This window comes from Sturnus vulgaris, chromosome 2 (assembly GCF_052056855.1).
Source record: "Sturnus vulgaris isolate bStuVul1 chromosome 2, bStuVul1.hap1, whole genome shotgun sequence".
NCBI classification, from domain to species: Eukaryota; Metazoa; Chordata; class Aves; order Passeriformes; family Sturnidae; genus Sturnus; species Sturnus vulgaris.
This window is the reverse complement of record NC_142244.1, coordinates 80,587,443-80,614,582: the sequence shown is the minus strand read 5'-3', so window position 1 is coordinate 80,614,582 and position 27,140 is coordinate 80,587,443. Positions and strand designations below refer to the sequence as shown.

The following is a 27,140-nucleotide window of genomic DNA, read 5'->3' as shown; positions in this document are numbered from 1 at the left end:
GAAGGCAGAAAGAAGTTTTTATACCAATTACACTGAAACAAGAACTCAACTGTGATCAGTAGAGTCATTCCAATTTACAGCACCCTAATTAAATTTGCTCTTCAGTTGCTTAAAGCATCCCCAGGAAAAATGTGTCAGCATCTGTTTCTGAAAACAGATATTTTTAGAATATTAGTCCTTTTACTGGCAATATATAGTATTTAAATGGAATATTTTTTAGGAATTAGGGACATCTCAGAATAAATTACTGTATATATATAACAAGGAGTTAGAACTCACAAATAGTCCAGAGCCAATGAAGGACATCTACTCCACTGAGAAATATTAATTGTCCAGTTTGGAAGATGGAACAGTAGAAACTTTAAAGCTAGGAAGGAAGGGAAGTAGTCAGGCCATGGTCTTCACAGTCATATGGTGCAACACTGAATCAGGTGCTAAATGTGTGCCTACAAGGAGCAGGACATTACCAGCCTCTAATGAAGGCTTCTTGCTAATGACTGTGCCATTAGAGAGTATCTTTATTACCTGTTGGACGTGTGTTACTTGGATTGTTGGCATTTTATAACACCAGCCATTTTATTACACCCCATAAGGATTTGAATTTAAAATGTCCAGAGTATCCCATACAACCAGTAACAGACACAGATACAAAATACTGCATAGCAGAGTTAAGCAAAAGTTGATCCTTTTTTCCGCATTCTTCTGCCTACAATAAGTTCTGGCATCTTTTTCATATTTGTAATCCCATGTTGGTTGAGATAGACATAAATTCAAAACAATGCTCTGGCATACTTCCCAAAAAAATGAGTTCATACATTGAGAAATGGATTCTTAACAGAAAATGCATGTTTGTAATTTGGTTTGACCTGTTTTCATTTCCATGTCATTTGTAATTTTGTAACAATGAAGTTTGCAGGAAAAACTCATTGAGTGTTTACAGTGAGACCCTTCCAAAATGCAGTCAGTGTGTTTGGTATTTGAAAACACATCCACAGCTCATGAAGCCCCAGAGTGAAAGGAAATCTGGACTGAGTTTTCAAAAGCAGAAAGTGGGAATCTGCACACAGAATTGGGTGTTGGGCTGCACGGCTGCAATGGACTGTCCTCTGCTGGGAACTGGAGCAATCAGGCGAAAACTGGAGCTTGCTTGCATTGCTGTGCTGGTGAGGAAGCATTTGCCTACGTTATTTCAGTGGTGCCATGGTGTATTTGTTACTTTGAGATGATGTAAGAGATCCTGCCTTCCTAATCATGGGAAATAACAAATAATGAGGAATAATCTCCTGGGCTGTGCTAGCAAGTGCTTGAGTGGAGAAGACAACAGCACAGCACATTTCTGCTCGAGTAGCCTCCCACAAAACTGTCTTTACCAGAATACTTCAAATCCCTGAGCAGACTAATGCTTCTGGTTTAATTTGTGACTTCTGTGTCAGGTCCCTGAGTGTACCTTCAATCCCTACTCTCCTCGACAGTCTTCCCAGTGACCTCCATGCGCACGACTTCCACCTTCCTGGGCACAGGATTCTCTTTTGGCTCAGCCATACCCCACCTCAGCCACATCTCTGCACTGTTTCTGGCCAGGGCTAGGCCCAGCACTATGGGGAGCTTTTCTCCTCACTGGTTCCCAAAAGTGTCAAGAACTCTTGGCACCCATGGGACAGCACCCATCAGGGGTCATAGCCAGCCCTGAGCTCCATGCAGCACCCCACCCCACTCATGGGACAGCCCCACTCCTGCTGCACTCCACAGAACCTGGTTTTCACTACAACCCAGAATGAGGAGCAGGGATAGCAACCATCAGTCTTACCTGAACATAACAAACCCAGAACAACTCTGGTTTCCTGTGAAAACTGTACCTTCTGGTCACTGGATTATTTTAAAAAAAAGGAAAATTTGTCCTTTTCTCTGTTGTTTTTATATTCACAGATGTGGCTATACAATTTCCGTGTGTTCAAATAGTTTTCTACTACATGGAGCTGAAGTTTCTTTTGATGTCTGTTTTCTTTTCCATCTTTTTTTTTTTCACTCTCTCCTCCAAACTTCATGTACTGGTGTGATATACACATTTCATTATATCTGAGACCACAGTGCTCATAACCTGAGAATCAAACCCTCAGAAGTGCCAATTGCATCCCTCTTAGCTTCAGTTCCTAAATTCTAAATTTTATATGGATTCTGATGGCTTGAGGGCTTCTGTCTGAGAAACTGACAGATCAGTTTGACATATTTTAAAGATTATTGAGTTCACACTTTTCTCTAAACCTGGATATTTTATTTCCTCAGCTTTTCTTATATGCTTTACTTAAGGAATAGTATTGTGTCTCCAGTTTTGCTTAAATATTGTTTGTAGTCCGCTCTTCTAGCCTGCAGTGGAGAAGAAAATATGTTTTTCAAAGACCAAATGTCAATAGTAAGTTATTACAGCTGATATAGCAAAGCTGTAGCCCATGGTATATTTTATTCCATACTACTTCCTGGTCTATTCCACACAAAGATCTGCTTTCTTGCAGTCTCCTCAAAGGAAATTTTATGGGATTTTTGATCAAGACAATGCAGAAATCTTCAAGACTCAAGACAGTGCAAAATATCCTTCTTTTTTCTCTCTGAAAAATTTGCAAACAGTTTTTTATCCTGTTCTATGGAATAAAGGTCTGGGAGTTAAAAGGATAACATTTGATAGAATACTTCTTTATTTAAAAGTATCTATGAATAACCCCAGGGATGTTGGTTGAGATATGACTGACCTACAAATCCTTGAAAATTGTACCTTGTGCAGAGGAGGGAATTGTTGTTCTTCATCTGCTTTGAGAAAGGGCAGGTTGCCACAGACCTCTCCTGCATGGGGAATGGCTGTGTCTCCTGAGGACCCCTCTGATGAGAGCCTCAGGTCCATGGAGCAGTGCTGTGTTAGCTGCCCTGCAGCAGGGTGTGTGCCTGAGAGTTTCTCCAAAACACTGAACTCTGACTCAGCTGGAAAATGAGTGAAGGGCCACATTTCTTGGTGACATCTCACAGGACTAGATCATGACTTTTATGCCATAATACACTACTGTTTAGTAAACATCAATTTAAAAACCATGCAGCATTTTACATGGGTGTCTCTGAAGCCTGATTCCTTTACAAATCAGGCCTTTCCCTCTTGTAGGTCCCCCTGTAAATCAAATTTGGGCCACATCCTTCTGTAAATCCACCTTAATTCCCGTTAACTTCAGAGAGTGCGTCTCACATGAGACAGTGGATTATTGCAGAAAATTACTGCTCGCTTTTTGTTTTTCCAATACATTTATTACTATTGTTCCATAGATTTTTTGTAGTCTGCATAAGTCCCTGAATTTATTTTAAAACTTAAGGGTCTAAGTGAATGCATCTACAACATTTCTTGTTTTCAGAGTATTACAATTCTAAAGGCATTATGGCAATAAGAACTTTGTTCCATAAAATACACTTACAATGTGTTTTTCTTAGTTCTTTATACATCTGATGTCTTAATAGATTTTGCAAACTCTGTCACAGTCAGTGACAAAGTAGTTTCCTGCTGATGACAGAGCACTTGCCTTAAGCAAGTGCTTAAGCACTTAAAATGGCTTGCCATTTAATGGTTTTGCCTCCTCTTCTCTTTTGGGACAGATATTCAGACATATATCAGCTTCTTGCAGCAGATAAGTCAGTTCATTACCATTTCAGCCATTTAGCATTTTTTCTTAGGTGGATATTCTTCGGGTTTTGTGACAAAATGTCATTACAGAAAGAGATAGGAAACTTGGCATATGTGGAAATATATCTCAAAAGTAAACATTTGGTTGTCTTTCAGTACACATCTGGCTAAGGTATGAAGACCACAGGCACTAACTCTTTTGAGTTACAAGCTGTGGAAAGTTTCAAACTTTCCAGAAATAATTTTGTTTAGGTGCACCGATTTATTAGAGGTATGTATGAAATATTGGCATTTATCCACATCACTTTAAAGAAAAGACAGAATAAACCTCACCCCTATTTCCAGAATTATTACTTTGTGTTATGTTAGCATTCCCCTCCTAACAAAAACTTCAGTGTGTCTATGAAGATGTTTTTTTGAGAACTATGCAATCTATGCTTTACAGCTACTCAAATGTTCATGCACCAGGTTCTTATCCAAGTAGGTTCTGTATTTAACACCATGTTAAACTAAAGACAGCAAGGTTGCTGAGTCTGGAACTCAGTATGGAGACCAAATACACTCTCTTGGCTCTGCTTCTTCAAATATATGTTTACCTTTCCTTGTAAGGTAAGCTGTGTAATAAGGTAAACTGGATTTACTGTGCCATTGCACTGGGGATAAAAATGGTACAAAAATGTGATTTCAGTAAAAAATTATTCTTCATCTGGATCCCTATGCAAGGTGGTCAGGGTGGCTGGAGGCTGTCTTCTGCAGGGCATGGCTTTGCCTCAGAAGATCCAGTCTCAGCTCCTTAACCACAGGTTTGCAGGCACTGAGGAATTACTGACTTCTACTCTGGCTTCCCAAGATTATTTATGTATTTGGCTAAGTGTCTTCCCTCTTCTGGCTGGCTGCCCTACCCCCTAGGTTTGTATTTGATGTTTCTTCTTGCCTGCCTTCCTCCTGGCTTCATAACTCTTGCATTCCTGTCTCTGCCACGATCCAGAGGTAGAGATGTGGCCCCCACTCAGCTGCTCTTCACTTACAAGGCTCCCCAGGAAAGTCATGCTCTAACTCTCGACCCTTCAACAGCTCTCAGCCCACCTCACTTAAAACTTCTCCCATATCAGTCAGGACGTCGCTGAAAACAAGTTTTTAACCCAGCTGTGAGGGGCTCCCTGACCAGTATTAGGCACCAGGTATATCGTCTTTTGAATGTAAGTGTTTAATTTTAAATATTTCACCCCATGTGACCAGGCACCTAATCTGCTTGTGAAACGTCCTCAGGAAGCAATAAGGTGACTTTCTGGATCACACCAAGGCTGTCAGATCAGAACCATGCTACATTCAGAAACACAGCAGTCAGCTCACCCTGCTCCCACTGCCAAAGCTACGGTCCAAAAGCCATTGCCAGCTGGAGTATGGTGCCATAAAACATTTGGCACCGAGTGCTGCATGATCCTTAAAGACATTGATTCTTGGCAGGAAAGAAACTCCTTAGAAATTGCCCCAAGGAATAGATTTTCTTTATTCACCTTTTTTGTTGGTTTTTTTGGTTTTCTGATTTTTTTGTTTTTTGTTTTGTTCTCCTCACTAGATCTTCCAGTAGATTTTGTAGGCAGAACGTAAGGGTTTCAACACTTTTAAGGTAGCATGAAGATGTTGATAAAATTTGTAAGGGAGAATAGTTGACCTCTCTAACAATAATGTAGTCCAAGCTGCATTATGTTGCATTTATTATTTTGTTAATTATTTAATTAAAATAACTTTTCTTTAAAACCTGCTATATATAAAGGTATATTTTTTCCTACAGAGGCTATGCTGCTTTTGTTTCACATAAGCAATTCCATCTTTTCTTTATCCTTTTGTAATTGTTGAGGGGGAGGAAAAGTGATTAAGAAATAAAACATACAGTCAAATAGGAAATGTAATTTCATTCAGGTATAAGCAGAATTGAGGAAGAGATAGAGGCCTCTTCCTCAGTTCTTATTCACAGGTAATGTGAATATCTGGGAAAATACACCCAGATACTGCAATGTTCCCTGGCCTGCAGTTGTTTTCCTAATACATATGGGAAAAGTGTTAGATGGTTCTTGAAAGATGTGAATGATGATATTGGAAATAACAAAAAGCTGCAGTTAAATAATATCTTAGCACTGCAGCTGTGGAGTGGGTAAATACAAAAACTATTGAAAAGCTGTACTGGCTTCTCATTGTTCAAAACGGGGCATTCTAGCAAAAGGTGCTACAGAAGACAAAAAGCTATTTCTTAATACTCAGTTAGTTAAAGCAACTTTCCTAGGCCACTGAGCCTATAAATGATCTGAGACAAGTTTGTTCAGTATCATCAGCTTCCATGGTGTGTTCAGAAAAAGTAAATATCTTTTCACTTAACTGCAAAATACAAGTTCAGGCTATTTTTTAGAGGGAAAGGAATATTTTTACCATCACCTCCCAGTACCTACCTCTCATAGTGCTACCCATGACAACTGTCAGGTGATGTCTGTCATGGAAACAAATACTCTTCAGCCTTCCTGATTTTTAGCAGCTGGTGTGTTTCTGGCTCCTGCTGCTGTTGCTGCTCTCCATCAGAGATTTCTCAGAGTCAAGATTTAATCCTGTTTAGGGGTGCGGAAAACATGGAACAATTTTAATTTCGGATTCATCCCAAAACAAAGTTTAGTTTAGATTTAGGATTTACCCACAGCCATACTGAGCATTTATCAATCCTGACCATAACTTTCTTAGAAAATAAGGATTAGAGAGAAAATTGAGTTTGATTGCACTTTAAAACAACAACATTGCAGCCTGACTCCTCAGTGGCAGTGCAATAATAATTCCTCACAACTGGCCCAACGTTGCTGTCCTGAAGTCCCTAAAAGGAGAAGAATGCAGAATAAAAAGGAGAAGAATGCAGAGTAACCATCCTTCTGAGTTGAAAGAGATGTCAAAGAAGCTCCTAGCTTGTCTTGGTCTGTGCAACTGGTGCTGTTTCAGATTAACAGAACTAATCTGTAGAGACAATGTTAATTGGATATACACACCTAGCAGCCACTCTTATAAAGTAACATCATTATGGGTTTAAGTTTTGCTTGGGCTTTTTTCCCTCTAAATTATAATTCATTTAGTTTGCTGTATATGGAGCAGTCTATTTATTTTCCTGAAATTATTTATGCCGCTGAAAAAAGTAATAGACTTCTTGTATGAGGTCAGTCTCTAGGTGGCTGAAAGCTTACCTGGAAAATGCCGAGGTTGCAGTGACAATGCACTCTTTGTTCAACGTTATCCACATCTTGCCTACTAAGACCAGAGGAGTTTCACGTTAATTTTTGGTAATGTGGTAACCTCTTTTCCCTCTAGTTTATGTTTCAGCAAAGAATTAAACAGGATATGAATTTACGGGAAGATTGAATGCTGGAGCAAGTTTGTAACTGTCCTTGATACTATGTCTTCTGAGATGGATATAGATCGTGTAAATCTCTCTACAATAATTCTTGAGGTTGGATGACTCTTGAATGCTTACTCTTTTGACCTTTATGATGTATTAATGTTTTCAACATATTTATCTAAACTTTTAAGAAGAAGGCATCTCAAATTATGTGTGGATGGGGAAAAAAGGAAAGGAAAGAAATCTGGAACCAATAAACTTGTGGAGCTTGTAAATTCTTTCTTTCCAAGTTATTCATCCTAAAGAGGGTACAGGCTCTGCCTCTTAGAAACAAAAATGCAGACAGAGGAATGGGACACTTAATGAGCATAGTATATCTGGAGGCTTCAGATTGAGGACAACCTATGTTGAAGTATCTGCCTTTCCAGTCAAATTTCTTAAATTTCTTTCCCCAAATGAAAGGTTCCTACTACAAAACAGTCAAAATTAGTGGAAAATTAATCAAAACCTGACTGGAGAACACTGGTCTTCAATGCAAGTTATGTCCACACTAACTTTGCTGTGACTCTCGTAGTTTGGGAGTTTTAGTCTATGTGGAAACCAGTTTTTTTCTGCTTTCATTTTTTTTTTTAACCATCACCACTTCAAAAGTGGATGAAAGAGCACTGTAAAAAAAGGACTTAGGAAAATCATTTAGGGGCAAAAGCCACAGAGAGGAAATTCAAAGCCACAGAATATTTTTTTAGGAAAACTGAACACATGAAAAAAAGGAAAGGAGATTATTAAATTGAAAATATTTGGCAACCTTAAGTATAATAGATACCAGTAATCATTTGCTGATGTGTTTACTGTATAAGCTGAACATGAACAAGCTAAGTATATACAATATGTCAGATTTCAGGTGTGAGCCAGGTTATGTGCTCATTGCCTTATGATTCCCAGAAATGTGTGTTTTCTCATCTGTGTTCCCAAAAGTATGTGGAATATGGAGACTGTAGGATTGAGACTACAGGTCCTAAAACTTAAATATTTCATCAATAAAGCAAGTAATCTGTTCTCCCCTTCATCATTTCATGTCGTATGGGAAGTGTCATATAGTCATGAGGCCTCAGACTTCATATTGCAGTCTCTCTTTCAACCCCAAAGCAGCAGAGTGTGAAGATATTGCTGCAATAAAACAAGGGGATTGTATTATTTGTCAGTTCTATCAAAGGTTGACAATTGTTCTGCATGAATTGGGCATCTAGATTTTCTGCAGTTTTTACCCCTTAAAGTGCAGCAAGAAAAGCAATCTATGTCCCTGACTGCTGCTTTTGCTCTCTGCTCATACCCCTGAGCATATCTGTAGCTGGTACTGTAGCAGGGTAGCATTTAATTCCTTTTAAAATAATTTCTATAAATTAAAATGGATTTTTTTTTATCTTAAAGACAGTAAAATTTAAAGTAACAGGAAGGAAATACTGAAAATCCTTAGAAATGTTGGGAGAAAAAAAATGCTCAAGTATCTTCCCAAAGAAATTATACTTATGAGGTTAACTGTATCATTGAAAGGAGAAAATTTAACAAAACTCTATGGGTCCAGTGCCTTCACAGGGATAATCTGCTGATGTCAGAGGAGAAAGGCTGAATTAATTCGTTAGAGGGGGTCTCCATCTTTTAAGTGACAATCACTTCCTGAGAGATAACTCAGTGCCACTCCAGTATAAGTGATTTGGGGTTTCCAGAGGGAAGCCCCACACAGCAAAACAGGCTCATGGCACTACATGCTTGTAAACCCTGACTCCGTTTCTAAATCCTCACAATTTTTCCATCAACTCTCACAGCACAGCAATTTGTGTGGGATCAGAACAGTGAAATGTTGACATGTGAGTAGCGCTCATTATATCCTGCTAGTAAGTGGGCACCCAAGCCAGGTCACCCAAGAAGCCCCTGGGAAGTGGACAGACAGAGAAGGTTCTCAGTTCTGGCTACCAGCAGGACACAGCCAGACACTGCCTCCATCCCCTTGTCAAGAAAAACTTTAATGTTTTTCCAATTACAATTTCAGGTGAAATTTAATCAAGGACAAAAGGATCTAGTCAGTGTCACTAGAAACACAGATGTTTAGGTCCCTTTTAAGCCCCATGACGAGGTGATGCCATCTGTGATGGGAACAGGCAGGTTTCCCTTGCATCAAGAGTTCTTTAGAGTCCCCTACAATTTGAGTCGTAAGCCTGAGCCTCTGTACCTTTACAGAAAAGAAAAGAAAGACAGATCACAGGGATGTTGAACTGCAAAGAGAGCACCAAGCTCTTTTGTGTAGAAGGGCCAAACCCCTGGGACAGGGGTGTTGTTCAGATCTCACCAGCCTGTGCTTGGCACAGTGCTGAAGGGCCCTAATCAGAAAGGCTGGGACTTGGTAACCCCCATGCCCATACTCCTTCTCCCTAGGGCAGCACTTCGTTTCAGCCCACAGGGAAAACACTTTTGGATCATGCAGGCCAATTTACTAATGAGAACATTCTGACCCTCATGAGAAATGGGCAGTCACGCTAATACAGGGGGATATATTGAATATAATCACATACTATCAAATCCATTGTCATAAACTTCAAATTCCAGTTATCTGTTCCTGTCGGACCAAACTAGCCTGAACTCACAGACCAACCCACTGATTTCAGACAGTGCTATGTCTGTGACTGTTTGGTTTTCTCTGAAACCAGCTTCCACATCCCCTTGTATCTCCCCAAAAACCAACTCCAAAACCAAACTTTCAATATTCATCACCAGTTTTCCACACTGGACTTTAATTCTCAAATTGTATGCTGGCAGTTGCAGTCAATAATGACTACACAATTTTCTATTACATTAACTGTAGCAAACTGAAATCTAGTACCTCTGGAAATGCAGAAAATATCCTGAGTGTTATTAAAATAAAATATTTGTGATTAGAGCCAAGCAACTCTCCTCTAATTACTTTAAATTTCAGTATATAGAGACTATGTTGAGTGACAAGTCAATTTATTTGCATGCTGGAAAAGCTCATGTTCTAGGCATGTGTTTATATGACAACAGCTTCAAGCATATGCTTTTTACTTTTCCCAAGTAGACAGATGATTTCTTTTTCTAGAGGCTCATAATAGGTTTTCTGTTCATATGCTGCAGTTAGCACACATTTTTTTTATAGTTTTATGGGAATGTACTGTTCTTGGAGGATGTTGGATTGACAGTCCTGCAAGATATTCCAACCTGCCCTGCTATTTTCCTTAATCCTGACCTGATGAAATCACCTCCTGGGGAGAGAAAGATGGTCACTCTTCATCCCCTGCTGGTACCTGGCTTCTTCACTGAAGACTGCTCACAAAGCTAGCAAGCAAGACCACTTCGTGGGGTATGCAGTGTGGTTTGGGCATCTACGTGGAAGAAGAGGTCAAAGAATTTTGTAATTCTGTAATTCTATAGACACAGAAGCCTAAAATTCAGTTTTCTTTATCATACTAGGAATTCGAATATGTCTCAAAGAACAATTTTGCACAGAGTTTTATAAAATTCAGTATTTTACATAGATTTTTAAAGTAGAGTAACAATGTCCTTGTTTTATAGAAACATTTCCGTTTCACTAACACCTGTCCTGAAAAAAAAGACATTAAATAAAAATTTAAAAATAAAAATTTTTAAAAAAGGTTGATTGTCTACTTATTTATTGAACTCCAGCTCCTTTACAGAACGATCACAATCAAGCATTCAATCATGCTAGATTTAAAACTATCAGGGACCTTTTTTTTTTTTTTTTGGTGGGAGGAAAACTGCCTCACTGACGTATAAAACCACACCACACCTTGGGACTAGAATTTGATGGGGTGAGTCTTCATAAAATTCAACCATAAGAAGACACAGAAATGCCTTCTGGAAATAAATAGTAATTGAGTGTTCTGTTCTTTACTAGATTTTTAAAACTCAGTCCCTGAGACAATGTGGCCCTTGCCTTGGCAGCAGTTCAAATCAGCTGAAATAAACCTGGAGGTTTCATTTTGTATGGCTTGCCCAAGAGACAACTCTGATCTGTATGGAAACTGAATATAAAGTATGTAGGCATGCGGTGACAAAAGGTGCCTACGGGCAACAAAGGGCAAGAAATCAGGACGGGTCAGCTGAGTAAACATCAAAGTCTCTCAAATAACCAACAGAAAAGTAAATATTCTCAAGCAAATGGGATATGCCCATAACACCATTGAGATTTCATAGAAAACATTCTTTGAAAACAGTTCTGCTGGGGTATTTCTATTTGTCTTTCCCATTCTAGAATATTGAATTAAAAAGGTCTGTTTGCTCTTAAAGTTCATAAGTTCTTGCTACTCAATCCCCACTGCAGCCTCTTGACACCTCAATTATCTCTTCAGCAACTCCTGATAGCACCACAGATGATGGCATTGCCCATCTGGGTATTTCTGATACACCCCACCATGATACTTGCTTAGCAAAATACATGCAGAGGATAAAAGGTATTTATCTATAAGGACTGTGCAAGGTCTAGGAATTATTTAAAATCCACTTAAACCCCATGAAGGTAAGAAGTCATGCATTTAGGGATTACTATTTGAGAGTATTAAAGAAACATATTTTAAAGACAAAAATCCCTACATGAATTCTTATTGCTTCATCTCCTGCAGAAATTAAGATGAAGGATTAACATATCCATTAATTTCAATGCTCAGGTCCCTAACTTGGGCTAACCTGAGAACTTCTGCTGTTACATTCTCACACATATCTTCTGCTGTTCTTTGATAATGGCAAAACTGGTATGATCTGTATATGGTGTAATCATTGTTTATTAAAACCCAGCCATTGGCTGAGGGAGTTTTGTATGTTAGTGTCATTCTGGCTTTTGGGTAGTGATATCTCTAGTGTGCTGCACATGGGAGCTGATCATTTTGGCTGTACGATCAACCACCCCAACAGCTGATTTAGTCACTTAATATCTGGCATGAGTGATGGGATGAATGAATGCTGCTGGATACTAAGTCTCCTCTCACAGCTGTACCAGGTGAGAGTTGCCAAAAGTTCATGCCATAGCCTGTGATTTCAGGCTAAGGTATTGCAACTTTCTGGAAGCACAGTGGGGCAATAAAAGATGTGCTAAATATACAAGTCCATGGAAGGCAAATAAAATATATGAGATTTCTTTTGGCTGGTAGTGGTGGTTGGTTGGTTTTGCTCGGGAAGCAAGAACCTGACCCTAAAGCTGTTTTTTTGCACCTCTACGTGTGCCTTCTGCTTGTTATTCTCTTTTCTGGAAAGAAAATATTGCCACTGTATGGACAAAGGAAATGAGGGGGTTTCCCGTATAACTGTTGCAGCACTAGGTTACCATTACATTTTATATTACCTTTTGTATCATGGAGCATCGTTTTTCCATCTTATTCACGTCTCCAAGCAGGTGTGGGTTTCCATGGGTGTCTGAGGGCAGACAGGGCTAGCAAACCGGGGGCCTGAGATGCCACAGCATCTGCTGAGCTGGCAGTGGAGGAGCCCACACGCTGTGTGGGATGCGCCCACGGAATGCCCTTAGAAAGCATTGAAAGTGTAAGATAAAGGGCATTAGTGTGAATGGACTCGTGAATGTGGATGTATCCCACCAAAGTAAGAAACAGTGTAGCAAAGACTGCTTCTTCTCTTCTCCCGCTGCTTCAGAGGCATGACACCAATGGCCTATTTTCCAATGGTCTGGTTTCTGGTACAGGGCCCCAAGCACCGGCACGACCTCACAACCGACCGGTGCCCGGGAGTGGGGCTGAGCCCCGACAGCCGCCGCCGCTGCCACATCCACGCCGCTTCTCGGCGCGGTGTGTGCAAAGCCGCCCACAGCCCCACAGACCCACCCCCCCACACCCCCCACCCCCACAGATGTGTGCCCCCCGAGGCGGGGGACACCGCTCCCGCCCCGGAGAGCCCGTCTCGAAGCCTCCCCTGAGGTTTCTTTCTTCCGACGGCGCGTACGGCACCCCGCCTGGCGGTGCGGGGAGAACCGGGCGCCCCCAGGAGCTCCCAGCACCGGGGCCACTGCGGAGGGGGCCCTGGGGGGTGCCGGAAACCGGGAGGGAGCCGCAGCCTTGTTTGTTCACCTCCCTGCTGCTGCAAGAGCAGGGGGGGACGAGGGGCCGGGACTGTGGGAGCCTGACAGGCACATTTCACAAAGTGATGGCACAACGTGTGCGTGTGCCCCGCGTGTACTTCCCGAGAGCTGACTCTGAGGCATTCCACGAGGACTTCGCCCCTCGTTGCCCAAGTAGCCAGGGAGGCGAGGACAGCCTCCCTAAAAGCCCAAGAGCACCTTACATACCTAGTGCGGAGGACATCTAAAGGTCGCCACGAAATGCCGAAATACCAAGATGACGGGCACGGGGAAACGCGACCCGAAACCACTCCGGTGCACAGGAGCGGAGTCAGGGACCCATCGCTCGGTGGCCCCGCGGGTGGAAGTCCAGCGTTTCGCCCGGCAGTGAAATTCAGGGCAGCAGGATGCACAGCCCCACTGGGGCGGAGGCGTCCCGCTGTTACCGGCGCGGGAGAAGCGGGAGCAGGACGGGCGGTCCCGCTGTAGAACCTGGGCGCTCTGGGGGAGCTGTTCCCGTGCCTGCAGGAATGCATGTTGCCGGGCTCGGGAATCGAAGCCTGGAAGCGCCAGGACGCACATCCCCTTTGTATTCTTGCGAGGGGAGCCGCTTTCAGCGCTTCCCCGGGTGAGGACAAACCGGCCAAAAAATAAAAATTAACTCTTCATCGCGTTGTAAAATTGCGTTTAATGATTCATCGGGTTTGAGGACAAAAGCTGTCTCTGACTTTTACGTTCATTCCCCCTAATACTGTGGAAACAGGAACCTTTCCAGAGGGCAGGAGCACCCCGAAGGACTTGCAAGTCAAATCCCCCTCAACCGCGAGAGCACCTCCTGAACCCGGTTTCCCCTGGCCTCAGTGGATGCTTTTAATTAAACGCAACTGCCCCTTTTTGTTAAAATCCGGCGGAGAGGGGTTAGATTCCTACTTCTCGGGAGGCAGACGGGGTGTGTTGGCCGCTGAGTATCGGACCCTCCGACCAGGGCGGGGCAGTCGCGAAGTTCACCCTTGCCAGCCCTGTATGCACGAAGCACCTTGACGGGGAGAGATGTGAGGTTATTGCGCCAATTTATTACAAATCCATTAAAAGAAAGGCTCAGGGGGCAGGATCTGGATCCCTCTCCGGAACCAGCAGTCCACCTGCTGTAGACGACACAAATACCTCGTGGCACCCGCACAAGGGCTGTGCAGAAAGTGCGGAGAGGAGTGCAGGGGCCAGCCGCTGACGGGAGGGTAGGGGAGGCACTCGCGGGGGGCCAGATGGCCCGCTGCCCCAGGCAACTACGACGCACCTCCCGCCAGGGATAGCAGCGACATCACCATCGGAGCTGGGGTGCGCGGGTGAGGGGAAACCCCGCGGGGGGGACCAAGCTTGCAAACGCCCCCGTGAGACTCCGGCAGCCTCGGCGGGCGGAAGGGGCCACCCGTAGATACCTGCGCTGTCTTCGCCAAGTCCCAGAACTTCATTTAAGAGCTGAAAACGAGAAACTCGCCTTCCTCTCTTTTCCCTCTTTTTTTTTTTCTTTTTCTTTTTTTTGGTGGGGGGGAAGTGGGGAGAGGGGAGAACGTGTGGTGGCCACAGCCCCTCGCCTTAGCGGGTGTCGTTTGTCCTAGACGAGAAAGCCTCCGCGCCCCGCTGCTGGCCGTCCCGGCACTGCCGCCCCCGCGGTGCGCGCAGCGAGCGCGCAGGTAGCGAGAGGAAAGCGGACGCGGCGAAGGGAGCGCGGGTCGGGGAGCGCTTGGGCAGGTGCGGACAGAGCGAATGGCGAGGCCCCAGGAAGGGCAGCAATGATCCCTGCGGCACGGGAGGGCTTTCAGCGGGGAAAGCCCCTCCGCTCCTCTTTGCTGTTGGGCGCACGTCGGGCCGCGACGGCGAGCGGTCAGAGAACCCTCGGCCCGGGGACCGACCTTGGGTGGCGGGGGACGTGCCGTGGCCCCGCTTGGCAAGTGCTGGTCCTGCTTCCCCTCACTGCGCAAACAACCCAGAGCGCAGTGCAGGCTCGTCGCTTGCTTCGCTCAGCTCCTCGGAGCCACTTGGATCGGGGATAATTTGGAGGGATGAGAGAAGTTATTTCATCTGTTTCCTAAAGCGAATGATCTTTCGCTTTGCTTTTTATTTTTTTTTTCTCTCTCTAAAGTAATCTCTTTTTCGATATAACTACAGATAAATAAATGTGGGCAGGTATGTCCCGCTCTCCCCGCCTCACCCATCACTCCGGTGACGTGGGGAAAGACTTGCGAAGGAGCAGGAGGAAATTATGGGCAACGCAAACACCACCGAGTACGCTCCTCCACGGAAAATAAAATTAAAAATGTAATAAAAAAGGAGAAAAAAAAAAACCTAACAAAACCCATAAATAGGGGATGGAAGAAAAAAGACTTGCAGCAAAGCCCCCCCCATCTCAATCCCCAGGGGAGGAGTAGGCAGTAGGTTACTGGAAGGAGCAGAGATTAAGTCTACCTTTACCATGCTCAAAATTAAGAAGCATCCTAGTGTCTGTGCTGCTGAACAGCAAGGAGGCTTTCAAAATGCCGCTTTGCTAGGTAAAAATCACTCCGGGCACTTCTCCCGCAATTCCTCTCCCTCCGCGCACCCCGAAACCTGCGGAGGAGCACGAAATCCGCCTGGTCCTGCCGGGCATCTCCACGGAGCAGGCCTGCAGGTTTTCCTGTAATTCCAGGATTCCCTGTTGTAAGCTCTTAAACAGAATATTGAAAACATTTTCCTAATGGTGCCTGTTCTTGCCTTGTAGCGCTGGTACTAAACAAATAAGAAAAGTGTGTTAAAGAGAGGCTACGGTTACAGCATCTTGGCCTAATATTCCCACATATAATTAAAACCATAGCCACAATAATACATAAATAAATAACAGCAAACAGAAGGGACCATTCCTGTGGAAAACAACTGTTTTGGCTCTGTCACTGTATTATTTTATTGGAGCAGTCTATGCCGTTCCTTCCTAATTTTATTTTAATTTATTTTAGTAGGAGAGACAGCAGGGAAATAAATGATGCATTTGTTTTTTCTTTTTTTTCTTTTAAGTCCATGTTTAGTTTTAATTTTCCTGTATTTTAAAATAAACACGTTGGCTGCAGAGTGTTTGATCTTTGCAAGAAGGAAGCCTATATTGTGAAGGAATGTGCAGCAGTTTGGTATGAAAATGGGGTTGGGACTCACAGCTGCAGGCAGAAAAAAAAGGTGTTGTGGTGTCAGCCAGAGGTGTTCAGTCTAATAACTCAAGCTGTAAACTGTATCCTCCAAAATTACTTACGTAGTAAATCACTCAGGGGTTAAAAAATAGACTGGAAAGTGTAAGGGAGGGGGAAAAAAATCTTTTAGAAGTTCTCTTCATGAAAATTATTTGTAATTATGGGAATTAAGAGTTTAATATCTCCCCCTTTTTCTTAAATGTGAGGTTGATATAGTTAATTGCCACTATATAGCCGATGGTGCTTCCTCCGGTCGTTCGCGAAGCAACAGAAACTTGAAACGCGTGTTTGGGGGTAGCTGTTTCATTGACTGCTTTACCCAGTTTGCAGCTAATTTTGACCATCTCGAAGAAAAAAAAAATTAAAGAGACAGCCAGGGCAGTGAATGATCCTTAACAATTTTGTATTACAGCGAAAACCTTCGGAAAGGACCCTCCTCCCTCTGCACAGCCGAGGAGAAAGCGTCTCTCATATGCCTCTCTCCCCGAGGCACGGCGTGTTTCCATCTCTTTGCCTCCCGTAGATGTATTAGTCTGGGAACAGTTGGGAAACTAGGGAGGCTTTGAAAGGAGAGCTCTCTTCCAGCCTAACTGCTGGGTTTGTAGCAATCCAGTCCGGGAGAGCAGGGGGAAAAAATCCCTCAACTCTGGTGTCATCCGCAGCGTTTTGCTGCAAAGGAATGGAGTGAGTAATGTAGCAGGAATCCGAAAGGAGCATCCCAAGTCGAGATGTTGCCTTTCAGAGCAGCTTTCCCGTTTCCAGGAGCGTTTTCCTTCACTGGAAAGGAGATGCTGGGTTTCGGGTGGTTGCACCTCTGCTGATAGGGAAAGTAACTTGCTGGGAAGATTTCCATCAAGTGACACATTGAGAGATTGGGGAAAAAAATAAAATAAGCAAAATAAGATCAAAAAAGACAAAATAAAATTTAAAAAACTAAAACCAAATTAAAAAAAAATCTGGAGAAATGCCCTACGGACGTCAGAAAATGTTTACGGTGGAAATAAAAAGTCAACAACAATTAAAATCTGGAAGCCACATTCATTAGTATTCAGCACATACGATCTATCTTTTATGTTTATCTTTCTCCGCGGATCAATATTGTAGCAGCATGTGCCGGGAACAAGCAGAAATCTGGCCACTGCATGTGGCTGACCTTTCCCTCTCTCCCTACAGGTCAGATCGTCTTCATCAAAACAGGTCAGATAGTCTTCATAACTATCATCACCTAATGCGGCCACTGCCAAGGCTCTCATTAAAACCGGTATTTAATCTAGGCGCTGTGACTGAGAATCAAAGGAGAAAGGGTGTTTGCCCACACAGAGGAATTAGCAGTCTAGGAAGAAGAAGGGGAAAAAAAGTTGGAATGAAAATTGCGCTTTTTTTTTTTTTTCTGGTTTCTTTTTTTTTTTTTCCCCCGCCGCAAACCGCTGTACACAAGAGAGCCAACCCGAACCCGCGCACAGCCGCACAGCCGCCGTCCCCTGCAGGGGCTCCGCTGCCAGGAACGCGGACCGGGCGGGTCGGGCCGAGCCCCGTCCCTGCTGCCCCCGGGACTCCCCGGCCGCGGCCACCCACGGACCTGCGGCGTCCGGGGCGCCGTGCGGGGACCCCCGCGGACAGGTGTCGGGGAGATCCCGTGGCGACCAACCCTGCCCGCCTCGGGCTGGGTCACTCCGGGTGTCCCCTGCGGGCCCCACGGCCGCCCCCATCCCCCTGCGAGGTGCGATGCCGCGCGTGTAAAACACCCGCTCAATCACTTACTGGAGCTTGAATTACTCCCCACCCCCCTCCCCTGCTTTAGCTGCCGATTATTTTCTTTTTAACACCAAAAGAGCGTCCTTCCCCCTCCGGAACGCAACAGCTGATCCCGCGCGTGGGGCCCCGGCGCGGCGAGGGGGCTGCTGGAGGAGCCCTCGCTCCGCTCCGGGTCCCGCCGCTCGTCCCTGCCCTCTCCCCCGCACTCCTCATCGAAAAGCGCTTGGGACCACGCGGGGGAACCTGCTCGTGTTTCCTGCACTGCGAGGAAGTGGGATCCGCGGTCCGTTTGGTGCCGCGTTTCCTTTTCTCGGGACAGCAGTTAGGCAGCCACTTTGAAGTATTTATTAAAGACATGAAACCTCTAGCGAAGGTCTCCCCTCACCCGGTTGTCTCGTCATTCTCCTTCTTCTCTTTTCTTCTTTTTTCTCCCCCGAAAGTATTAAAGACAGAGACATAGTCCAGAGAATATATTTTTAAAAGAAGGGGAAAAAAGAAAAAAAAGAAAGAAAAATGAGGAAACCCCAAACACTGGGGAAGACTTGCACTTTGGGACAGAGGGGGGCACCGTGCCCTGCAGGGTGGGACAATAGTTCATGCTTGATCTGGTGCTTATATGCAGCTCCATTCCTGGCCGTCTGGGTCGGGGAAAAGAGTAAAATAACACAAAACCAATAGGGAAAAAACCCCCAAAACCTAAAAGGAATTGAAAAAAAAAAAGGGGGGGGGGGGGGGCGGGAAGAGGAAGAAAAAAAAAGGGATCCACGAAATTTAAAAAAGACCAACCAAATCCCCCCCCCAAAAAAACAAAACCCCAAAAAACCCAACAACAAAACAAAACAAAACAAAAAACCAAAACAAAACAAAAAAAACCAAACACCAAAAAGCCCTCACAACCATGCGTGAAGATGACAAATAGAAAAATATACATACCTCGCTGTGCCCAGGAGCACGTCTAGCGTGCGCTTGTGGCTGGGGAGAGGTTTGGGGGAGCCTGCTATGTCTTCATAGCCGGCAGGAAACGTGTACGAGTTTCTGAAAACAAAGGGGAAACTTAAAAGGCTGATACGGGTTTGGGGAGGTCTGGCCAGAGCCAAACGGAGCGGCTGCAGCCCGAGCTGCTGCCCCCGGCACGGGCGGCGGGGGGCTGGCCGTGCAGGGGCAGCCCTTTGCCCGCTGCGGAGTCCCGCCGGCACTGCTGCTAGGCTCAGCAGCCGCTCCACGCTCGGGTTCGGGCGAGAGCTGCTGCATTTTATTCTACTTCGGTCCGGGCTGTTCTCATGTCTGTTTGTTTCTTGGGAGGTTGGTTTACCTTTGGATTTGAGCTCGTTTTTCTGCCGCCACCGGCTGCAACCCAAAGCCAGTAAGAGCAGCCAAGCCAGGTGGAGCTGAGCGGGGGCAGGTGAAGGCAGAGCCCTGAACTGCCCTCCAATTGCGGGTTTAGGGGGAAAAGCAAAGCCTGTTTTATGACGGACCCTCAAATTTTTTGGCTTGAGAGGAGAGAGTAATTCCCAGGGAAATGATCTGTCTTTTCAGGGGGTCTGCAGGAAGAGTTAGGAGAGAATTTCATTATTAATGATAACGATAAAAATTTAACCCACCCCTCCATGCTGCTTTTCACGGTATAAAGGAAGAATCACACCGCCGCAGGATAGCCGACCAAATGAGGCTGCCACAGCTGGGCACGGGATGCCGGCAGCGGGGCAGCGCCGTGCCTCCCACCGCTCACCGGCGGCGGGGGCCGTGGGGCCGAGGCGACCCGGGAGCCGTCGGGGCAGAGGCATCCGGGAGTGCGGGCCGCCGGCCGGGGCACCCCCCCCGAGGTGGCTGGGCATGAGGGGACTGCGGAATGCCAGGGCAGAGTCGGGACCGCTGGGGAAGCCTCAGGCCTCCCTCCAGATTGGTTCCCAAATTGTCTTCAGGGCCAGGACAAGGGAGATTTGGCAAGTTCAGGTTCAGTGTAGGAGAGAAAGCTGGGGGGAGGGAGGGTTTGGAGTTGAGGGTGTTGAGGTGGACAAAGAAGAGAGGCGAAGAGGACTTCGGGGCCAGTGGGCCACCCTCGTAAAAGGCTGTGAAAGGGGTGTTGGCTGCTCTACCCCCTAAAAAACCTCAGCCCCTGAACCCGATGACTTACCGCTCTCCCTTAAGCGTGGCAGGGCCGAGCCAGGGTCAGGGCACGAGGGAGGCGGGTGGAGAGGGGCTGCGGGCTGGATGCGCCAAGGCCAGGGTCAAGTTCAAGGCCAGCCTGGGTAGGACAGGGAAGGGGGGGAGCTTGCTCATTGCCACGGCCGCATCCCTGGGCCTACTGGAGGAGAGGCATCCCTACCGGAGGGAATGGGGCTGTCCCTACTGCCGCACGACCTGCGTTTTGCCCAGAGGGAGGCCGCTTGCCCCTCTCAATGATCATCCCCGGGTTCACCCGAAGCCAAAACGGCTCCAAGGGGAGGGAGAAGGGGAGCCCAGCTCCCGAGCCCTTCTCTCCGGCCGGAGCCGAGCCCATCGGGGCGGCGAACGGTGGAGAGAGGTTGGTGGCCCTTGGGCAGAGCTGCTCCTGCGCCCCTGGGCCCACGAGGGGATTTGGGCAGACGGTGGCTGGCAGGGGCTGGCTCTGAAGCGGGACCCTCGTATGGTTTTTCAGCTACGGGGAGGCCGGCAGGACAAGCAGGGATCCTCTCAGCTGCATTTCCCACGAATGTCTCCAAGGGGCAGGCGGCATATGCCAATGATTTTAATAAATATTTTTTTTACGTAATATTACTGCCGAACATAAATTAGGTTTTAATAGCCGTTTGATTACCCGGGGAGCTGCCGTGTGCGCGGGGATGGCCGCCCTGGGAGGAGCACGGCCGCGAGGAAGCTCCGGATCTGCTCGCCATCTAAACTTCCTTGTCAGCAGCGGGACGGGGGGGAGGGGGTGTCTTTCCCTCCCTCCTCCCCTTCCCCTGGGTGTAGGTAACCCTCTTCTCACCCCAGAAGTGAGCAGGGCCCCGTGTACCCTCATCTAACCTAACTCCCTCATTCCGGCTGGAGACAACTCTATTGGTATTTGAATACACGGGACAAAGCCCGAAAAACCCAAAGCGACGCCTGGCCCGTGGTGGGGGGTAAGCGGTGGGCTCGGCCGGGTGTGAGGAGCAGAGGGCTTTCCCGGGCTGCACAAGCTGCCGCTGAAGGCAGCGCAGCCACCGCAGGGCGCTCGGAGCCCGGCTCACAGGACTGCCTTTTCGCAGGGTGTATTTCGGTGGCTTGACAAGGCCGAACTTTTTCCACGATTTCCTGGCCGCTGTCACACTCGCCTTGTCTGTCCCGCTGCGGCGGGCTGTGCCCGGAGAGCTGCTGTCCGGCTGCCCTGCACGGGCGGCTCCCCCGGCCGGGCCCCGACGGCGCACGTGGAGCCAAACGCCGGGCCAGCATCCCGGGAAAGTCATCGCCCGGCAGCTCTCCGTCCCTCCCTGAACTCATTTGACAACCCAAACCGCTCTCTGGGCTAAAAATAAATTTAAAATAATAATAATAAATACATTTTAAAAATAAAGAGAGAGAGAGAGAGAGAGAAAGAGAGAGAAAAAAAGCTCGAAGGGGAAATGTGAGCTCTCGGTCATCACAACTTTCTTCTCTCCTGGGCTGCATGGAGACTACAAAAAAAAATGACAAGACGGGAGGCAAGGACGATCTACGGCTCAAAGCAGCCGAGCTCAGAGTCTTGTCATTGCCCCTCCAACTTTGCCCAGAAACACCCCGCTTTCTCAGGCTGTGGGGCAATGATCTCCCCAGCCAGACATGCACCGGGGAGAGAGGGGTGAGCCCTAGGAAGGGAGAAGCCGGAGGAAGATGTGCTCTCTCCGTGTAAATATCTTACTAAAGGAGATCTTGCCTTGCAAGTAATTTAGAGAATATGCATCCTCACCCTTTTCTTTCAGCTCAGAGGCTTCACAAAGTTTTAGGGGCTTTTGTGGATTTTTTTTTTCCAATCTGGACGGGAGAGCCCAGCTGGAAGGAATCCTGTTCCAGTAACCAGCGGAAGTTTTACAAGCATTTGTTTTGCAGTCGCCGCTCAGCTCATCACATACCTTATAGCAGGTTTTAGAGAGCCTTTGGCATAAAAAGGAAACAGCTCGTGCAGTTTCAACACGTTTTATTATATTTCTGTATGCATTACTCTCAAAACATATCACAAGAAATGATGAAACCACTTAAACCTTCAAATAAAAAATCTTAAACAGTTTATGCTCACAATTGTACATATTTATAGTTAAGAAACATTCTTTATAAATACTGTTTCCTCTGTAGCAAGTTAATACCATAATTTAATTACAAATGGATAAATATGGTAACAGGTATTTACAGGAGGAAGGGCGTTATTACGGAAAAGCTAACGGCACGACGTTTATTTTTCCTCACAATCTTCCGAACAGGAACTAACAAATTGAACTTGCAAAAGCACTAAAACATCACATGTAAACCCAGCTAACAGAAAAATACATTCACAAGCGTTGTTGTTCGTGTGTATGTGTGTGAGTAACAGAATGGAGACTTTGGCACGGTATTTCTTCCCCAGTCTATAGTTGAAATGCAGTTTACAATCAAGTTGCTTCTTAAAAAGGAACACAATATTCAAGATATCACAATTACAAAAGAAACCTTTTTTTTTTCTTCCACGTTACTTTTTTTTTTTTTTTTTTTTTTTTTTTTTTAGGGATGAACTAAAAAAGGAGAAAAGAAGGAAGTGGGGAGGGAGAGTGGGAGAAAAGAAAACAAGTCCATCACTTTCTCGGGGAGGGAGAAAGAGGGGGGGAAAAAAAGAAAGAGAAAAAAGAAGAAGAAGAAGAAGAAGAAGAAGAAGAAGAAGAAGAAGAAGAAGAAGAAGATGAAGAAGAAGAAAAAGAAGAAAAAGAAGAAAAAGAAGAAAAAGAAGAAAAAGAAGAAAAAGAAGAAAAAGAAGATGAAGAAGAAGAAAGGGACCAATCCGCGGTTTACAAACGGGACGCACTTCTATACACCGAGAATCCAGGAAAACCTCGTTCCCCACCTCGCCGGAGGAAGGAGAAGGCCGCTATATACACAGTTCGTGGGGCGGGAGGGCGCTGGCTGCTCCGGGCGGGGAGGCGCGGGGACCAGAGGAGTTTGAGTCTCTGATCTTTTGTCTGAAGACTCCGGAGGGAGAGTTGCTTTCCGCCGGCTTGGGAAGCTTTTAGTTGGGTGATGTGTTGGTGGCGCTTGGGGTTGTGTTTTTTCCCTCTCTCTCTCTCTCTCTCTCTCTCCCCTTTCCGTTCCTCTGTTGATTTACTCATTCTCTTATGTTTTTTCAGCACGTAGTTTTTGGAAATTTTTTTGCTGGTTCAAAATGTTCTCAAAAAGAAAAAAAAAAAATCCAACAAAAAAAAAAAAAATAAAAAAACGAGGACGCGAAGGCGGGAGGGTGTGGGGAGATGAAGGCCCCCTGTCCCCATCCTGCTCGGCCGTCATTTCGTTGTCGGCGGCTGCGGTGGCATCTCCCGGCGCGTCTCCGGCGGGCTCGCTCGGTCCCTCCTGCCCGCCGCCACTGCCACCGCCGTCGCCGGGGAGGGAAGGGCGCGGCGGGGCCATGCAGAGCAGTCCGGCGGGGCCCTACACGTACCACTCGTTGAAGTTGGAAGAAAGGCCGCTGTGGCCGCCGCCGCCGCCGCCACTGCCGCCGCCGCCGCCCCGGTGCACGGCGGACACGGCCGCCGCCGCCGCCGCTGCCGCCGCCGCCGCCGCAGGGGAGAGGTTGTTGGTGCTCTGCGACTCGGCGCTAGGGGACACCAGCCCCGGGGGGGTGGAGGACTCGTAGCCGGAGCTGGCGGCCGGGGAGGATTCGGAGCCTTGCGGGGACGACTCGTGCACCTGGGGGGCAAAGGCAACACGGCCGGGTGGAGGGGGGATGGCGAGGCCGCGGCCGCCCCCCGGGCGCGCCCCCCGCCGCCGGCCCGGCCCTCCGCCGCCCCTGGGGCCCGCGCCCGCCGCCCGCCGCCCCGTCGGGGCGCCCGGTGCGGGGCGGCCGCCCTCCCGCCTCCCGCCGCCGGCTGCGGGGCCGGGTACCTTCATGTGTTTCCGCAGGGAGCTGGGGTGGGTGTAGGACTTGTCGCACATCTTGCACAGGTAGGGCTTATCCGAGGTGTGGACGTGCATGTGCTTCTTGCGGTCGCTGCTGTTGGCGAAGCGCCGGTCGCAGCCTTCGAACTCGCACTGGAAGGGCTTCTCCCCTGCAAGAGAGCGGCGCAGCAGCGGAGTGAGCGCGGCCGCCCCCGCGCAAACCCCGCGCAGCCCCGCGCCTGTTTTCCCCGCCCTCGCCCTCCTCTCCCAGTCGCTTCGTCCAGCAGTTTCCCAAAGCAAGAGGTCGGCTGTATCCCGGTACCCGTATAGCAGGAGGGCCGCATCGCTCACGCGTTGCCCTGAAGCGAGGCAACCCCCGTCCCCCACCTGGTTTTCCTAGCAAAACCCGGGGGATATCCCAGTCCCGGCATCTTGCCTGGTTTTATTTCGACCGGTACCGACACACATAGTCAGCCCCGAAAGAGATTGAAGAGGAAAGACGATTAAAAAAAAAAAAAAAAAAAAAAAAAAAAAAAAAAGAGCAGGCATCACCGAGCCGTTTCGCCTCGGTACCAAATCCGTTATCCCGTTAAACTGGAAACCATTACCGACAGATTTAAGGCCGGGCATATTGTTTCGTGTGTGGATATTCGAGATAAACGCACATCCGCTGGGAAAACTAAACGTCTGTAAAATACTTCATTTAATTTTCATAGGGATTCCTCTCGCCCGGCTGCCAGGACTCCAAATGCCGGGGAGTACTTTGGAGGTGAGAACTCCACATTCCCCCGCCTTTAGAGGGGGAAGCATTTAACATTAGATTCCATTAGCACCTAAATTGTTTCTTAAAGACATCCGCTCAGACACAATGACTTCAGTGCAGGCATCTCATGCAAATACATTTCTCAAATTTTAAACCTTGTTAAAGCTCGTCTCGCACCTCGCATCGGGCTTAGCACTTGAGAAAACAATAGGCCTCGAGATTTTTAGCCTTTCTCCGGGTAAATATTTGGAGTGGAAGTCGCTAAAATATTTGGCCGTCTTTTATGAAATAGTCTGGCACGGTTTGAGCCGGCAGGAGTAGTAAATGAATAATAGATGAGGCGGGAGGATGCGTTTATTTTTGTTACCCTTCGGCTCAGGAGATTTTCCATCAGGAAAGCCTGTGCTCCCTCGACCCTCTTCCACCTGATTTGGGTGGAAGTTTCCGAACCTCAAATCCTCTGTTCCCTATTACATAATTTAATAAACTGTTGCAAAAACACTTAAATCACATCGAGTGAGACTTTAAAAACAATTTTTTAAATGAGAAAATTTTATTGCCTTGCTCACACCATTTAAATTTAATGGAAAGCATTCCCAGAAAGGGACTTTTTGCCACTTCTAACGAGATTTAGGACTAATGATTGATTTTGCACATATTTATATAGTTTCTCTCGGTATCCATAAATAAAAGCCATGCTCACAAGCGCTGAAGTTGTATGCAAATAGATTGCGTAGAGCAAATGACTAAGGCGTTTCAGATGGATGGATGGATGGACGGACAGATGTCTTCCCGTATTTTAGCAAGACGGCAAAATCTGGTCCGCACCGCATTCCGCTTTTCTGCGGAAAGATTCCGCTGACCCTCAGCACGAATCTACAGCTCTCACTCCCAAATTAAAACAAATTAGTAAAATATCCTTTCGAAATCTGGAATGGAGGGGGGAGAGGGTGTATGCTGCTGGGGAAGAAATCAAAACAAACGCAGCCATGTGATGAAGAGGGTTTAAAAAAATAAACTGAAAGCTTATTTTATCACTCTCCTAATTTAACATCTTTCCGTCTGATCTATCCGTTTACTGTCTATCTGTTTACATATATATACACACACATATATAGGCAAGGGCAGACGGAGGAAATCTGCCGAAAGAAACCCGAATTACCTGTGTGCGTCCTTTTGTGAATTTTGAGATTTTCTGATCTGGCGAAAACTTTTCCGCAGCCAGGGAAGGGGCAGGGGAAAGGTTTCTCTCCCGTGTGCACTCGGATATGATTGACCAGTTTGTATTTCGCTTTGAAAGGTTTGCCTTCGCGGGGACACTCCTCCCAGTAGCAGACATGGTTGCTCTGCTCGGGTCCCCCAACGTGCTCCACCGAGACATGGGTGACCAACTCGTGCATGGTGCTGAAAGTTTTATTGCAACTTTTTTTGGGGTTGTTCAGCTGTTCGGGATCGATCCACTTGCAGATGAGCTCTTGCTTGATGCACTGCTGCCGCATGTAGCGGAAAAAGGCACCTGGGTGGTGGTGGTGGTGGGCTGCCATGTTCATGCCCATATTCATATTCATGGGGCCGTACTGGTTGTGCAGCTGAGCGGCCGAGTAAGGGTCAGTCCTGGGGCTGGAAACCTGGCGGTACTGATCCGACCGGGCGAATACCTCCCCCGGCAAGCCCAGTCGCATCTGCCCGTTGAGAACATTTTGGGAGGCGTGGGGGCCGTGCTGGTCGTGGATGCCCGGGAAGAGGAGGTGGCTCTGAGCGTCCGTGTGCGGGTGGTGTAGGCTGCCGGCCGCAGGGCCGAAGATGCCGTGCTGTCCGCCGGCCGGCGACGAGTCCCCGAAGCCTCGGCTGCGAAACAAGAAGTCCCGGGTAGAGTTGAAGGGCGCCCCGGAGTAGGAGCCGACATGAGCGGCGTGGGGGCCCAGGGCGGCGGCAGGGTAACCGGGCGCCTGCGAGGTGAACGCCGAGCTCTGCCCGGGAGAGAGGTCGTGGGCGCCGGCGTTGAGCTTGAAGGCGCCCATGTGCGCCGCCGCCGAGTCCACGAAGCTGTTCTGCGCCGCCAGGCTCAGCTCACGGTCCTGCATCTCCGCCGCGGCCGAGTGGTGGTGCCGGGCGAAGGTGCCCACTCCGAGGGCCGGGAACTGCGGGCCGGCGTCCAGCAGCATGGTCCGCGCCGCTCCGGGGACGCAGCCGCTGCCGCCGCTGCCGCCTCCCCGCTACCGCCTCCGGGCTGCCGCCGC

The 27,140-nt window shown here is 47.2% G+C and overlaps 1 protein-coding gene and 1 long non-coding RNA gene across 13 annotated transcripts; both read right to left on the bottom strand.

The window, feature by feature from the left end:
• Positions 1-277: 277 nt before the first annotated feature.
• Positions 278-20,376, bottom strand: LOC148224868 (uncharacterized). 12 transcript variants are annotated; one of them, XR_015801587.1, is made up of 3 exons: positions 19,017-19,223; positions 6,103-6,255; positions 278-367 (listed from the first exon to the last, which is right to left on the bottom strand). It is a non-coding gene; the product is annotated as an uncharacterized LOC148224868 (long non-coding RNA). The 12 variants fall into 12 exon arrangements; XR_015801581.1 differs by lacking the exons at positions 278-367; positions 6,103-6,255 and adding exons at positions 13,785-17,165; positions 20,218-20,376 and having other exon boundaries at positions 19,017-19,118; XR_015801583.1 differs by lacking the exons at positions 278-367; positions 6,103-6,255 and adding exons at positions 13,785-16,997; positions 20,218-20,376 and having other exon boundaries at positions 19,017-19,118.
• Positions 20,377-23,690: 3,314 nt separating this feature from the next.
• Positions 23,691-27,140, bottom strand: ZIC2 (Zic family zinc finger 2). The gene is made up of 3 exons (XM_014873339.2): positions 26,063-27,140; positions 24,144-24,307; positions 23,691-23,948 (listed from the first exon to the last, which is right to left on the bottom strand). Exons 1-3 carry the CDS (start codon positions 27,063-27,065, stop codon positions 23,691-23,693), a joined length of 1,425 nt encoding a protein of 474 aa, XP_014728825.1. The 5' UTR covers positions 27,066-27,140.